Here is a 17322-nt window from a genome sequence, read left to right as displayed (position 1 = left end):
TAAACTGTAGATCTCTCAGATTTGATGTGCAATCAATTGATATGAAGAACAGAAGGGGAAAATAGCTAGCAACAACATTATATTTGTTGTCTGAAGTTCTGAATCTTTGAAGGTATCTTGCCTGCTTCTACAGTAGAGTTGGAAGGGAGCTTGGAGGTCTTCTTGTCCAAACCCCAACTCAAGCAGGTGACCCTACACCATTTCAGACAATCTCTTCTTTAAAGCCTGCAGTGTTGGGAGCACCCACAACTTCTGGAGTCAAGTTGTTCCACTGGTTAATTGTTCTAAATGTCAGGAAATTTCTCCTTAGATATAGGTTGATTCTCTCCTTGCATTCGCCTTCCTTCTTGCCTTCCTGCCTTCCTGCCTGCCTTTTTCCTTCCTTCCTTCCTTCCTTCCTTCCTTCCTTCCTTCCTTCCTTCCTTCCTTCCTTCCTTCCTTCCTTCCTTCCTTCCTTCCTTTCCTGAATAATAGTGGTGGGACATTATGCTGCAAAAGGAACTGAGAACCTATGACTTAATCCCTTATGTAAACCTCCTAAACCCCTCCCCCCAAACAATGCCCTAGAAATAATACTTCAAAATGAAAAGTTAATTTTCTTTGACTTATCTTCTTGGTATCATGTTGTTATCTTATCATAATCTCTGCTTATCTGCTCAGAATTATAATGGATAATAACCATAACAATGTAAGTACTAATGGCTAGAAGCTGTAGCTATAGACTTTAAGTTGTGACATAAAATAGAAAATTGATGTAGTACATCCCCTCTTGGTATAACTCTTTGGAATTGGATTTCTGTCAAAACTAAAATGTTCAGACTCAACAAAAAGTTATGTAGGTATAAAAAGAATTAGCAAGAAAGAAAACATGGCCTGCAACAAACTTCAGCTAAATCACTGAGAAATGGACCAAAAAAATGCTAGATAAAACAACCTTATGAGAGGAAAGTACAAGTCAGTGCAAAGAAAACTGGAAACATGCAATAGAGTTGCAGGATTAAAAAAAATGGGCTTGTGTTTATTTTATTCATTAACCGTGGTGGATTTCGCCACCACCACCTGTTTATCCAAGGGCAGAGATAAATACCTGTGTGCTATTTACTTGGGCTATTATGATTCACCTGTTTATTCAGAGTTTACTGAATAATTTATTTAATAAATAAGTACTATTTTTAATGCAATGTTTGGAGAATTGACTTAAGCAAAGGTGAAGTGGGAGAGATGAGGCCCTGAAAATATATGCTTTTTAAGTTTGGCTTTCAAAATACACAGCTCAAAAAAAGAAAGGGAACACTTAAACAACACAATGCAATTCCAAGTCAATCACACTTCTGTGAAATCAAACTGTCCACTTAGGTAGCAACACTGATTGACAATCAATTTCACATGCTGTTGTGCAAATGGAATAGACAACAGGTGGAAAGCATAGGCAGTTAGCAAGACATCCCCAATAAAGGAGTGGTTCTGCAGGTGGTGACCACAGACCACTTCTCAGTTCCTATGCTTTCTGGCTGATGGTTTGGTCACTTTTGAATGCTGGCTGTGCTTTCACTCTAGTGGTAGCATGAGACGGAGTCTACAACCCACACAAGTGGCTCAGGTAGTGCAGCTCATCCAGGATGGCACATCAATGCGAGCTGTGGCAAGAAGGTTTGCTCTGTCTGTCAGCATAATGTCCAGAACATGGAGGCGCTACCAGGAGACAGGCCAGAACTTCAGGAGACATGGAGGAGGCCGTAGGAGGGCAACAACCCAGCATCAGGACCTCTACCTCTGCCTTTGTGCAAGGAGGGACAGGAGGAGCACTGCCAGAGCCCTGCAAAATGACCTCCAGCGGGCCACAAATGTGCATGTGGCTGCTCAAACAGTCAGAAACAGACTCCATGAGGGTGGTATAAGGGCCTGACGTCCACAGGTGGGGGTTGTGCTTACAGCCCAACACTGTGCAGCACGTTTGGCATTTGCCAGAGAACACCAAGACTGGCAAATTTGCCACTGGTGCCCTGTGCTCTTCACAGATGAAAGCAGGTTCACACTGACCACATATGACAGACGTGTTAGGGTCTGGAGATGCCATGGAGAACTTTCTGCTGCCTGCAACATCCTCCAGCATGACCTGTTTGGCAGTGGGTCAGTAATGGTGTGGGGTGTCATTTCTTTAGGGGGCCACACAGCCCTCCATGTGCTCGCCAGAGGTAGCCTGACTGCCATTAGGTACCGAGATGAGACATATGCTCAAACCATATGCTGGTGCGGTTGGCCCTGGATTCCTCCTAATGCAAGACAATGCTAGACCTCATGTGGGTGGAGTGTGTCAGCAGTTCTTGTAAGATGAAGGCATTGATGTTATGGACTTGCCCGCCCTTTCCCGGATCTGAATCCCATTAAGCACATCTGGGACATCATGTCTTGCTCCATCCATCAACGCCACATTGCACTACAGACTGTCCAGGAATTGGGGGATGCTTTAGTCCAGGTGTGGGAGAAGATCCCTCAAGAGATCATCCGCCACCTAATTAGGAGCATGCCCAGGCATTGTAGAGAGGTCATACAGGCACGTGGAGGCCACACACACTACTGAGCCTCATTTTGACTTGTTTTAAGAACATTACATCAAAGTTTTTCCACTTTAATTTTGAGTGTAACTCCAAATCCAGACCTCCGTGGGTTGCTAAATTTGATTTCTATTGATAATTTTTGTGTGATTTTGTTGTCAGCACATTCAACTATGTAATGAACAAAGTATTTAAAAAGAATATTTCATTCATTCAGATTGAGAATGTCTTAGTTTTGTGTTCCCTTTATTTTTTTGAGCAGTGTAGTTTGCAGAGTCTACTTTCTTCCTGATGCCATTTTGGTGGTTCCTAACCTTTTGGACAGACAGACAGACAGACAGACAGACAGATAACCTTTATTGTCATTTTTTACTGTGGGCACACTGGCGCAAATTAAAAATGAAATTATGTTGCCTGTTCTCAAAAATGTACACATACATATCACACACACATCCAGTTTTGGTTGCCACAATATAATATGGAAGAAAAGAGCAACAAAGGTGGTTAGAGGAGTGGAGGCTAAAACATATGAAGAATGGTTGCAGGAATCGGGAAAGTCTAGTCTAATGAAAAGAAGGACTAGGGGAGACATGTTAGCAGTGTTCCAACAATATGTCAGGGGCTGCCACAAAGAAGAGGGAGAAAATTCCTGACAGTGAGAACAATTAATCAATGGAACAACTTGCTTCTAGAAGTTGTGAATGCTCCAACGCTGGAAGTTTTTAAGAAGAGATTGGATTGGATAACCATTTGTCTGAAATGGTATAGGGTTTCCTGCCTAAGCAGGGGGTTGGACTAGAAGACCTCCAAGGTCCCTTCCAACTTATTCTATTCTATTCTATTCTATTCCATCCCATTCCATCCCATTCCATTCCATTCTCACCAAACTGGTATCCATATCTCTACTTGCATTTTTATGCTTTCAAACTCTTTGGTGTGCAGGAACCCACAACATGAAATCCCACAACAGGCAACATGAAATCAGGTTTGGTGGTTGCATGGGACATACCTTCCACCTCAACTTATCTTTTGACCATCTGCTGATATTCCAAAGTTGTCCCAGTGTTAACCCTGATTCTACTTAATTATAATTACTTAATTCTACCCATGACCTTCCTCCTCTTTTACTTCCATCAACTTTGCTAAGCACAATATCTCTTCTGTTCTGCCATATCCTCTCATTCCATGCTCAGAGTGTGACTTTCTATTTGACAATAATGACTTCAAGAAACAATTATTCCTTATTTGGCCCCAGCAATATGGATCGATTCTTGAATTTCACAATATTCTTAGTAATCCTCTTCAAAGTAGAAAGGCATATAATATATCTTCTTTCTTTTATACTTCCTCAGCACCCAAATTTTAGAAGCAGACACCACCAGTATGGATGGCCCATCCTGCAAGTAATGTCTCGTAATGGACATCTGTGAAGTTCAAATTCTTGTAATATTCTTTTCTTTTTTTTACAAGAGGCTTCTGGGCACTACAGAAAATGAAAGATTAGGCTGTGGGGATTAGAAGGAAGATTAGTAAAACACCATTACCTACTAGAGGCATCGCATTAACATTATTTGTGTGTGTGTGTTTGAACACACACACACATTCTCCAATTTGGAGTTCCATCACATAAGCAACTTTAATAGCAGACATATTTTGAACTTTAATCATAATTAAACCACCAACACAGAGATGTTCCTAATAATAATGGAAATTATAGTATGATTTAACTCCCCTGACATCATTTCACCAAGCCACTCTAGCACTAGACTTATTAAAATGTGGGGTACTTATCATCTATAATTACCCAAACAATTTGTAATGTACTAAGGTGGAGAGGTGAAAAGTGATGGAAAGAAAGAATGCAGTTTGGAAAACACAATGCAAACTAAACCCTTTAAGACTACTCCAAGGAATAATGAGGCTTAAGATAAAGCAAGAGAGAGAGACTCTGAGGAATTCTAAAACTTTGTCTTATGTTATATTCAGATATTATCTTGAAATTATGTTGTTGCTCCTTCCTTCCTTCCTTCCTTCCTTCCTTCCTTCCTTCCTTCCTTCCTTCCTTCCTTCCTTCCTTCCTTCCTTCCTTCTTTTCTTTCTTCTCTTTCTGTTTCCTTCCTTCCCTCTTCCTTTCTTCCTTTCTTTCTCTTCCTTCTTTTCTCTTTCTTTCTTTCTTTCTTTCTTTCTTTCTTTCTTTCTTTCTTTCTTTCTTTCTTTCTTTCTTTCTTTCTTTCTTTCTTTCTTTGACCCATTGTTCTCAGTAGAAGTTTAACAGATTATTTTTCTACCTACTTCATAAACAATAATTGGTGAAAATAAAGATAACTCTGGATCTTACATCAATGGATTTATTGTACACAAATAGCTGTTGTAGATAGGTACCTGTATCATTTATCAACACTCTTTAAATATATCCTAGTTTCTTTGTTATCTCCTGGAAGATGAGTAAATACCTTCTGTTGCTTGCAGGTATCAACATGTAATTTCTTCCAGCAGACTCACCAATGTTCACCTTTCTTCCACTCTTCATCAGAGAACAAGTCTCCTTTCCTTCCCTACCATACCTCCCAGATTACAACCTTATTATGTGGTTATCTGAATTATACATAATCGAAAGTTGTGCTTTGCAGCTTAACAGTGTGTTGCCTGTTTATGGTCACACACTGCCAATGAAAACAGAGCTGCACACCAGAAGTTCTAGATAACAGCAATTTTCTGGGCTCCTGAAATGATATTTTAACCCTCCTTAGTTTATTGATTGTAAAGTTTAAGATGATTTCAAGTAGAGGTGGAAGCAACAACTGACTCCATCCATACTGTGTCCTTAAGTCTTCTTTGATTATTCTTTCCCCTTCCAGCTTCATAGCCCTGCATATCCCAGAGAATACTACTGAATTAGTGTCTAAAGATGATTCAGTTTAGCCTTTTACTACAGCCAAGCTGTCTAGAATGCTACAATATGCTATAGACAAAAATATATGAACACATCCATGTTGTTCTTCCAGCAACAAGATAGAAGAGGTTGCTCTTGTTGGATGTTTGTTTGTTTTTTAACCACTCAATCTATCCAAATCCTCTTTAAGTACCAGGTGGTCTCAAATCTAAGTATCCACTAGGGTGGACCTTGCTTAGCTGTTGAGATTAATAAAGTCAAGCTAGGGTGATCCATATGAAATCCTTTGCACCAAGCCTAAACTGCATAATCAGGATCTTGTTGTCTCACATGAGACTTCATGACTAGTTTTCATGTACAACCTGAGAATGGATCAAATGGTGTTCAAATCTAAATTCACAAGATTTTATATATGTTTAATCATGATATAATTTACAGTCTTGTATATTTGTCCAGCAGAGGCATTGACCATCCATAAATAAAAGGAAGAGAAACAAACTGATTCTATTTGTAACTTTCATTAATGGGGATTTTTTTTCCTTTGAATTGACCTGATCATTTATCTCAGCCTTCAAATGCTTAATTTGAAATAACATTTGAGACTATTACATTTGCATATCCACTGCTCTAATTGTATCATTATTAAAATTGCATTCAGCAAAAGTAAGTAATTATTCTGAAACATTACACATCTAACGTGAGAACAACGTGATTGCAAGTTTTGGACAAGTTTTCTTACTATTGAAATATATGAACATTTTTTAAGTGAATAAAAATATCAGCATCATTTCGCCATAAAACAAAGTGATTCTACCTCTGTATATTAGATCATAAACCAAATACCAAGTTACAATTTGTACAGCAGACACAATAAAGTCATGTTGTCAGGGAACAATTAATCATGGAATGTTGTGCTATTTGCTGAGGCAATTAATATTTTATGCAATTTTGAGCATGCAAATTTGTGATAGTGAAAGGTAACGGGCCACATTACTCAAACTTATGTGAACATTGTCCCTACTACCACATTAACAGCGAAAACAATCAAGTTATCTGATTTTTATGTTAGCTAAATAGAAGCTATCTTTTCCTATCTGTGGATGATATTTATAGCTTTAAAATACTCAAGACAATTCATAAGTCCAATGAGAAAATGAAGTCTTCTCTATAGCATATTAAATAGCTACATAGGGGTGTATTTGAAGAATTTCCATATAGGGCAAGATTGTTCTTGAGTAGGCAACAGATAGTAGTGTGGTTGTGGTCAGCTGCTAGGTAGTTCCTTTCTCACTTTCCATAGTCCCAAAATGGTCTGTGTGGCTGCTTGTTAGGAGGGGAGGAAGTTTTGAAGAAGCTGTGCCTCAATCATTGCCTCAACCTTGGGGGTTGGTGGCTGTATAATAGATATGGTTCTGTAGATGTCATTTTGACTCACTCTTTTTGTGCAACATTTTCCCAGCAGAATGTGTAGAGAGGGAATACCAGCTAAGGAATAAGGAGATCAAAGGGCAATCTTTAAAAAAAAATGCAATTTCCCTATAGAAGATAGGCAATCTGTGTGAATGTGGAGAAGAACAATCCATCTCATATATGCTATGGTCCATACAATGTCCTTAAATATGGGCAAAGGAAGACCTTGTGCCACTGAGATAAAATTCTGTCTCATCATCCTCTTTTAACAACCCTATAATCCCTTGCGGGATGGAGTCTAGGCAACTGAATGGACATAAGGGTTTACTGGCCAATGCCTTTCCTATTGCCAGTGTGGAGTCTTTTTCAGCAGATATATTCCTAGAGCGCCCAGAGAGAAAAATATCTGCTTCTACCTAGGAGTGAATAGATAAAATGCTGCCTACCCCTCCTGATACTGGCAAATACCACTTAGTAGTAAAGGATAATATTTGTAACTCAGGTTTGATATGATGGATCCGACTAGCAGTCATAACATATGATGAGCATTCTTTAATTTCACAACATATAGACAGATTTAACCATAGTTTCAATTGGGAAAATGTGACCATCCTAGATCAGGGCAAGTCCAAAAATGTCAGAGAATTGCTAGAAGCCTGACACTCTGACAAATCAGCCATCAACAGACACATAGAAATTAACAACATCTATAGGCTAAGCAAAAGAGTCTATCCCACCCCAAAAGGGAATAAAAAGACCTAAGCATCTCTCCAACAGCAATCAGCATCCAGATCCATATAAATTAATTCCAAGGTTAACATCAGACCAGCAATCAAGTCAACAATATCCCAATTAAGAAACTGCCAAAGAAGCCAACAGCAAACAGCCCAACCAAAGAATTTCTAACACCACCCCCACAACAATGACAGGCAAGCCACTAGAACAGGGGTCCCTAAACTTGGCAACTTGTGGACTTCAACTCCCAGAATTCTCCAGCTGGTTGGAGAATTCTGGGAGGTGAAATCCACAAGTCTTAACGTTGCCAAGTTTGGAGACCTCTGCACTAGAATATAAATTGACAGCAAATAGCATTCCTTACTAGCACTGATGATGTTACCTAGTTTGGGTAATGAAACATCTGAAAGAAAACAAGCAAGCTCAGAAAACACCAAGGACATCTAATGTCATTTAGTTTTAATCCTGTTTATTTTAAATGCTTTTTACACATGCTATATTTGTATGACCTATTTTACTTGGCCAGCGTTGAATGTTTTATAATTTAAAGGGATTTCTGAAGGAAAAAAGAAAAAAGAAAGAAAGAAAGAAAGAAAGAAAGAAAGAAAGAAAGAAAGAAAGAAAGAAAGAAAGAAAGAAAGAAAGAAAGAACTTGAAGGATGATTCACAGAGAGGAGCAAAGTTGGAATCTCACTGTTGACTAAAAAGCACATTTATCCCAAGACTCAGTTTCAGACTTCCACCAAGCATATGGGAAAATGCTGTGGAAATCCACAATTTGATGGGAAAATTATGCAAAGGAGAAAGGGACAGCCAGTTGTCTTTATACAGCCAGTCACAAAGCCAAGTTGTGACTTTTTGCAGAAGTTAAAAAAAAAAAATCAGGAAAGATTCAAAAGTATGAACTGTAACAATGGCCCAAGTATTAACCTATCCTAAATCAGCTGCATGTGAAAAAGCATTCTCATATCGTCAGTGTGCTCTGCAACAAAACATCACATTCGTAAGTGTTTTCGTGCAGCAAACTGATTTATGTGATGTTTGTTCCATTCAATGGGGGTGGGGGGAGAGGGAAGGAAGTCACAAAACAAAACACAAATGAGGCTATTATGTGCACAGATGTCCACTCAAGTACAAGTTACTGATGGAGGATTTGGGCTATCAAATGTAGAAATTGCACTCTAATCATGATTACATGCGTCATAACAATACTAGGATTAAGTACAAATTATGCCTGGAGAATAAATGAAGGAGTTACCATGGGTGCTATCAATAGGAGAGAGTCACATGTAATTACTCCAAGCACTGTATCTGGTAAGCAAGAATTGCATCTTAATAAACAGGATGGCCAAGAGTGAATAATAAAGCTAATGTTGAAAATATTTTTTTCATACTTTCATCCAGAGTGAATGATTGCTGGCTTTAAGTTAGCTGGAAGAATTTCTGCTCACTGTGCAGGCGTTTTCATTAAGCAAAGGTAATTGTGTAACTCTCTTGTCTCTTCCTAGGCTGACAAAGCTGGGGAAATATGACACTGGATTGCTGGCGTGCTGCTTCATTAAACCTGAAGAATATTTAACTCAGAATACAATCGGGTTTTGAAACCTCAACCTAATTGCAGCGCCAAAATACTGAGAGCAGAACAGACTGGTATTCATCATCGTCAACAACAAACATTTTGTGTGCACCTGGAAAGCACGGCCCACCATGGGAAAAACACCCAAATCGGAAAGTACATAATGAAAACTATGTATGAAAGGGAGAAGGGAATGAGATTGTGCTTTTTAAGATGTAAACAAGCAGATTTTAATTTGGCCGTGCGTGTTATATAGCCCAACACCAATATTATAAGCTAATTATTTATATATATATATATATATATATATACCTCTGTTCCCAAAATGAAAACCTGTGCCTTTTCAAACAGATATACAAATGGAAGCCCTAAGGGCTGGCTGTATAAAGCATGGAACTGCTTATCAGTCAGGCAAATGGAATAAAAATTACCTGGAATTCTATTATTATATCATTCTATTCATAAAACATATAAAGAATGGTTGCAGGGACTGAGTATGTCTAGTCTGATGAAAAGAAGGACTGGGGAGTTGTCACCATAGCAGTGTTCCAATATCTCAGGTATTGTCACAAAGAAGAGGGAGTCATCCTATTTTCCAATGCACTAAAAGGCAGGACAAGAAACAATGGATGGAAATTGACCAAGGGGAGAAACAAATTAGAACTGAGAGGAAATTTCCTAACAATGAGAACAAGTAACCATTGGAACAGCTTGCCTTCAGAATTGCCTTCACTGGAGTATTTTAAGGAGACACTGGACTGCCACTTGTCTGGAATGGTATAGGGTCTCCTGCTTGGACTAGATGACCTCCAAGGTCACTTCCAACTCTCTTATTCTGAATTCAGTGGAACCAATCATCCCAAAAAGATGAACGTGCAAAGCAGCAGCATCAACAACAGATAAACAGAATCTGAATTGTTTGTTTTTCTCCATTTGAAGTCTCTCGGTTGAAATATTTTGAAATACTAATAGAAGAGAATATTTTTTTCACTCAGGGGATGCTGGTCTGTGACCTAATAAAGATTTGATTGCTTGTTGCTCAGGGTTGAACTGTGAGTTTCTTGTTGCTCTCTCCGGTTGATTGTTTTCTTGCAGGCATTTCATTACCAAACTAGGTAACATCATCAGAACTAAAAGAGTTTATTTCTGATAACATCCAAGTGACTTGACATATGAGTATAAGCACAGATGACGTTACCTGGTTTGGTAATAAAATGTCTGAGCTTGACTGTTTTCTTGCAGACATTTTATTACCAAACCAGGTAACATCATCAGTGCTTATGCTCATATGGCAAGTCACTTGGATATTATCAGAAATAAACTCTTCTGGTTCTGATGAGCACCAAGAACCCCACAATTTAAAATACAATGCCACAGACAAAACAGCAATGGAAAATAAACGATCCATGATAATATTTGGGAGCAATGTCTATGTTTATGTATATTTGAATATATTAAAATATTCTCATATATTAATTGGTCGAACAATGAAAGCAATAAGCAAAAAGAAAGAGGAAAATATATTTTCCCTTTAGACACACTTCCAAAGAAGCACTTAAATTATCTATCCTGTGGGCCACATACACATGTGTTATGCCACAACAAAATAATAATAACAATAACAACAACCACTGGAAAAATCACGAACTATCATGACCTGGCCATTGAAACCATGTGATTATGGATGAAACATGCAACAGTGATACCCATTGTCATTGGGACACTTGGTATCACGTCCAAGAATTTTATAAAATACATCAAGAAATTGCAGCTTCCTGCAATAACACCAACAGAATTGCAAAAAAACCCTGCACTACTCGGAATATTGTACATCTTAAGAAGATACTTGGTTGATACCTAGGACGCTGGCAGCAACCCATATCATCCATCGGCGCCAGTCAATGATTTTTGTGATACATTTTTAAATGTTCAGTTGACTGAGTTTCATGTTTAATGAATAAAGTAAATAATAACAACAACAACAATGGACTACAGTCCATTTTGTCATCTGCTGTAGATTGGTGTGTTGAAATTAAATGTTGAAATTATATGGAGGATGATAAATTGCATATTCACAGCCTCTACATAAAAAAAAAAAAAAGTTTCCTGAAAATTGCTGTTTCGTGTTAAAATTTGGTGACCTTTTTTTTCTGTTGCAATTGATAAATAATAAGATCAGTGCGTGAAATAGTAAAACGATGCAATATATCTAAATCGAAAAACAACAAGACCCCTCTGTTATCTCAATCAATGTAGAAAGGCTAATTCTGTGTGATATTGTGATGTCACACATCTCCTATTTCATCAGGCCTATCCAGAGTACTGGCACCAGACCTGCAATGCAATCATCACCAACCTGTGAAATTTTCAGTGCAGTGCAATAATTTACTTAGGAACAATGCTAGGAAAGGTCACACTTGCCGAAGGATTCCATTCAAATTTTTGCAGTAGAAAAAAAGCTTTGGACTAAGGAATGGTGTTAGAAACCATATTCGTGTGTTACCATTTATATTTTCACAATGCAAGGAGACAACTCAAGGCCAAATGACGGAAACCAGGCTAAAATGTGTCTTGGTTTTTCAAGCAAATTGGCTTTAAATTTACAAACAAACAACAGTTTCCTTAAGGAATGATTCACAGAAATTATCTTATGTTTCACATATAATCTTGCTCATGAAAGTACAAAAAGAAAGAAAAAAAGAAAGAAAATCAATCAACCACGGAGAAAACAACCAAAGGCCAGTCATGATGGCCTGAGATTAAGAAGCTGAAGTCCAGCATTTTTAGAAACAACCAAATGGAACCAATAAATTACATTAAATAAATGACTTCTATAGTGTATATTATCCAAGCCTTAGCAGTACATTCATGAAAGAAACTTAGAAAAGGAAACAAGCTCTTTCTATCAATCCCGAAACCACATATGAGCACAAAATAGTGAGTCCAAACAAATATATGTGCAGCAAGTAGCAACAATGTGATCCTTTTCTTCTATCCTTTTTTTCCACCTGTATGTTTCTCCTCTATCTTCTTTTCCCAAATACCTTTCCTGATCTTATTAGTGACTTTGATCCTTCAGCCAGCTTCAATTGCTATCCGAAGGATGCTCTGGGCATCCTACACATTCATCTGCCTCCTTTTTCAGGCACCACCAAACCAAGTCTGAACACCCTATCTCTGTAGAGGGATGTTTATGAAAGCCAAAAAAAATGTCACTCACCAGAGTTGGGGTCCGAGTTTCCATCTGCTTCGGTCCTCTTGTCCGGGGAAGCCTGGTCGTAGAATTCGTCCTGCGGCTGAACCAGAGGGAGAGGGTGTGAGACCAGCATTCCACTACCCACAGGGTCATGATCTCCTAGGCCACTGTCACTGCAGCTTTCCTGTGAACCATCGGGGAGGTGAAACGTAACACGACGTTGAGACTACAAAGAAGAGCACAGGACAAGCTTGATTAGTGCTCTTCTTTTTCTCTTTCACCCCTCCCTCTGTTTCGATAGATGGTTATATTTATGGTCGATCGCCCCAATCATTTCCAAATAGGAGGGCCACCCAGACAAATTTTATATTTATTATTTTTTGTAAGGGGTGCTAACCTACACTCACATATCAGGTAGCCAAAGATCTCCATCAAGTTACCCAACTTTTAATTAACTATGCTTTTTTACCATCCTATTTTTCCCCTTCCCCAATAATAAATGCTGTATTCAACTGTTTCCCTTTTTACTGTACTTTTTTTCCCCCTTGTAATGACTCAACAAAGACAGTAATAAATATATTACATATATTTGGTCTAGTCAAAGATTTTATATATATATATATATATATATATATATATATATATATATATATATATATATATATATATATATATATATTTTTCTGAGGTTCTCATGGGTATTTATATGTGGATCTTTGGTTGTTCGGTTTTCTCCCGCGTAAGATTCAAGTATCTAGGCAACGTTTCGATGAAGTCTCATTCATCATCTTCAGGCTTCTGTCTCCGGCTCTGTGCTTTTCAGAGTAATGTGAGATTGCAGCTGCTTCCTCCTTTTAACTGCCAGTGGGGTGGGACTTGATTGGGTGGGGGCTTGGCTGTGTTCTGATTGGGTGGGGTGTGTTCTCATTGGTAGAGGGTTTGGTTGTGTTCTGATTGGTTGGGGGTTAGCCGTGTTCTGATTGGTTGGAGGCGTGTTCTGTTCAGGTGGGGGCTTGGCTGTGCTCGGTTAGTCTTAGTTGCTGGGGATTTGAGCTGGTGAGTTGTGATCTTGCTGTTTGGCTTCTAGTTCGTGGTCCTGTTGCATCTTCATAGTGGGTGTCGGTTTGCTTCATGTATGGCTCGGAGGGGTTTGAAGTGGGTAGTGATGCAGCTGTAGTGCAGCTTCTGGTCCATGGTCGTGTCTCATCTTCTGAGTGGGTGAGAGTCTGTTTTCTACATGGAAGTGTGGTGGTGGCATCTTGTGTGGCTCTCATGGGTGTGGGTCTGGTGTCCTTCTTCATGTTAGGTACTCGTCTGTTCATGAGGGCGGGTTTCCAAATGGCTGGAAGGCGGGAGGTGTCATCTCGTTTGTTCATGCTGTGTGGGCGTTTTCTATCTCTATGGCTTCTCTGATTATTCTGCTGTTGAAGTGTTCGGTTTTGGCGATAGTTCTGGTATTTTTAAAATCAATTTCATGTCCTGTGGCTTTGAGGTGTTGGACCAGGGAAGAGGACGTTTCTTCTTTTTTGATTGAGTTCTTATGTTCTTCAATGCGTGCATTTATTCTTCTGTTAGTTTGTCCAATGTATGTGGTAGGGCAGGCAGTGCAGGGGATTTCGTATACTCCTTGGTTTTCTAATTCGATTTTGTCTTTGGGGTTTCTTAGGATGGTGGATATTTTTCTGTTTGTGCAGAATGCTGTTTTGATGTTATGTTTTTGGAGGATCTTGCTGATTTTGTCTGTAGTGCCTTTTATATATGGGAGGAGGGCTTTGCCGTTTTCTTGTTCTCTGTCTTGGATTTTGGTTGGGGTTTCTTTTTGGATTAGGTGGTTAATCTTCTTTCTTTGGAATCCATTGGCTGTAAGTACGTTGGTGAGAGTGTGTAGTTCGGTTTTTTGGTGTTGTTCATCGGCTAAGCATTTTGTTCTGGAGATGAGTGTCTTGGCTACGGAATTGATCTGTGCTGGGTGGTGGTGTGAGAGTGCATGTAGATAGCGGTTAGTGTGTGTTTTCTTCTGGTAGATGGTGTGTCCTAGGGAGCCATTGGATCTTTTGTATACCAAGACATCTAGGAAGGGAAGTTGGTTGTTGGCTTCTGTTTCCATGGTGAATTGTATTTTGGGGTGTAGGCTGTTGAGGTGTGTGAGGAAGTTGTTCAGTTTTTTCTTTCCCATGTGGCCAGATTATGAAGGTGTCATCTACGTATCTGAGCCAGAGTTTGGGTTTGTGGTCGTATTTTTCTAGAGCTTGTGTTTCAAAGTGTTCCATGTAGAGGTTAGCGATGACAGGTGAGAGGGGTGATCCCATGGGTGCTCCTTCTATTTGTTTGTATTTTTGTCCATTGTAGGTGAAGTATGTATTGGATAGGCAGTGGTTGGTTAGATCTAGGATGTGCTTGGGGGGGTTGTATTTGTTTTGGATGGCTGTCAAGGCTTCTTTTATTGGCACTTGGGTGAAGAGGGATATGACATCGAAGCTTACTAGTAGGTCGCTAGGTTGTAAGTTTTGTTTCTTTATGATCTCGATGAACTGGAATGAGTTTCTTACGTGTGAGTTGATGGATTCTGCATAAGGTTGTAGTTGTTTGGCGAGAAATTTGGCTAGGTTTTGTAGAGGTGAGCCTATGGAGCTGACTATTGGTCTGAGTGGGGTTCCTTCTTTGTGTATTTTGGGGAGACCTCATTCCAGTTCATCGAGATCATAAAGAAACAAAACTTACAACCTAGCGACCTACTAGTAAGCTTCGATGTCATATCCCTCTTCACCCAAGTGCCAATAAAAGAAGCCTTGACAGCCATCCAAAACAAATACAACCCCCCCAAGCACATCCTAGATCTAACCAACCACTGCCTATCCAATACATACTTCACCTACAATGGACAAAAATACAAACAAATAGAAGGAGCACCCATGGGATCACCCCTCTCACCTGTCATCGCTAACCTCTACATGGAACACTTTGAAACACAAGCTCTAGAAAAATACGACCACAAACTCCAAACTCTGGCTCAGATACGTAGATGACACCTTCATAATCTGGCCACATGGGAAAGAAAAACTGAACAACTTCCTCACACACCTCAACAGCCTACACCCCAAAATACAATTCACCATGGAAACAGAAGCCAACAACCAACTTCCCTTCCTAGATGTCTTGGTATACAAAAGATCCAATGGCTCCCTAGGACACACCATCTACCAGAAGAAAACACACACTAACCGCTATCTACATGCACTCTCACACCACCACCCAGCACAGATCAATTCCGTAGCCAAGACACTCATCTCCAGAACAAAATGCTTAGCCGATGAACAACACCAAAAACCGAACTACACACTCTCACCAACGTACTTACAGCCAATGGATTCCAAAGAAAGAAGATTAACCACCTAATCCAAAAAGAAACCCCAACCAAAATCCAAGACAGAGAACAAGAAAACGGCAAAGCCCTCCTCCCATATATAAAAGGCACTACAGACAAAATCAGCAAGATCCTCCAAAAACATAACATCAAAACAGCATTCTGCACAAACAGAAAAATATCCACCATCCTAAGAAACCCCAAAGACAAAATCGAATTAGAAAACCAAGGAGTATACGAAATCCCCTGCACTGCCTGCCCTACCACATACATTGGACAAACTAACAGAAGAATAAATGCACGCATTGAAGAACATAAGAACTCAATCAAAAAAGAAGAAACGCCCTCTTCCCTGGTCCAACACCTCAAAGCCACAGGACATGAAATTGATTTTAAAAATACCAGAACTATCGCCAAAACCGAACACTTCAACAGCAGAATAATCAGAGAAGCCATAGAGATAGAAAAACGCCCACACAGCATGAACAAACGAGATGACACCTCCCGCCTTCCAGCCATTTGGAAACCCGCCCTCATGAACAGACGAGTACCTAACATGAAGAAGGACACCAGACCCACACCCATGAGAGCCACACAAGATGCCACCACCACACTTCCATGTAGAAAACAGACTCTCACCCACTCAGAAGATGAGACACGACCATGGACCAGAAGCTGCACTACAGCTGCATCACTACCCACTTCAAACCCCTCCGAGCCATACATGAAGCAAACCGACACCCACTATGAAGATGCAACAGGACCACGAACTAGAAGCCAAACAGCAAGATCACAACTCACCAGCTCAAATCCCCCAGCAACTAAGACTAACCGGAGCACAGCCAAGCCCCCACCTGAACAGAACACGCCTCCAACCAATCAGAACACAGCTAACCCCCCAACCAATCAGAACACAACCAAACCCTCTACCAATGAGAACACACCCCCACCCAATCAGAACACAGCCAAGCCCCCACCCAATCAAGTCCCACCCCCACTGGCAGTTAAAAGGAGGAAGCAGCTGCAATCTCACATTACTCTGAAAAGCACAGAGCCGGAGACAGAAGCCTGAAGATGATGAATGAGACTTCATCGAAACGTTGCCTAGATACTTCGAATCTTACGCGGGAGAAAACCCGAACAACCAAAGATCCACATATATATATATATATATATATATATATATATATATATATATATATATATATATATATATATATATATACAGTATATACACACAGACACACAAACATGTCTCTGGGCAGATATTTAGTAACTGGTATTCACATTTCTTATCAAATTTATAGAAAATGTCCTTCCTTTTGCATATGGAATTGTTGCTTGGGGAGTCCAAATCCAACTTGAAATGAATTTATTTCCCAAAAATACCCATCAGGTTCCCATCCCACTCGTGTCAGGAGGCACCATTCAAGGTGCTTCTGATTGAAAGGATTACTGGAGACATCACCATTGACTATGGGGGTACCCGTGGGGGCTCCTTTCATGTCTACACAAGGAGCTGGAGGGAGTGACAGAAACTAACCCCAAAATGCAGCAGCACTGAGGTCTCGAACATGAGCTTAACCTAGCATT

The 17322-nt window shown here is 39.7% G+C and overlaps 1 protein-coding gene across 2 annotated transcripts in view; it reads right to left on the bottom strand.

The window, feature by feature from the left end:
• The window catches only part of PCDH9 (protocadherin 9), a 799375-nt gene that overhangs the window by 280909 nt on the left and 501144 nt on the right, over positions 1-17322 (bottom strand). The window contains exon 3 of one of the 2 annotated variants that reach the window (XM_087938035.1): positions 12390-12591. In XM_087938035.1, coding sequence (XP_087794161.1) covers positions 12390-12591 — 202 coding nt within the window. The remainder of the gene's footprint in view (positions 1-12389; positions 12592-17322) is intronic. The other variant, XM_087938037.1, reaches the window with a different exon arrangement.

This window comes from Pseudonaja textilis, chromosome 8 (genome assembly GCF_049901715.1).
Source record: "Pseudonaja textilis isolate UNSWEBS1 chromosome 8, rPseTex1.2, whole genome shotgun sequence".
Classification (NCBI taxonomy): domain Eukaryota; kingdom Metazoa; phylum Chordata; class Lepidosauria; order Squamata; family Elapidae; genus Pseudonaja; species Pseudonaja textilis.
The sequence above is the reverse complement of the archived record's forward strand: the minus strand, read 5'-3'. Positions and strand labels throughout refer to the sequence as shown.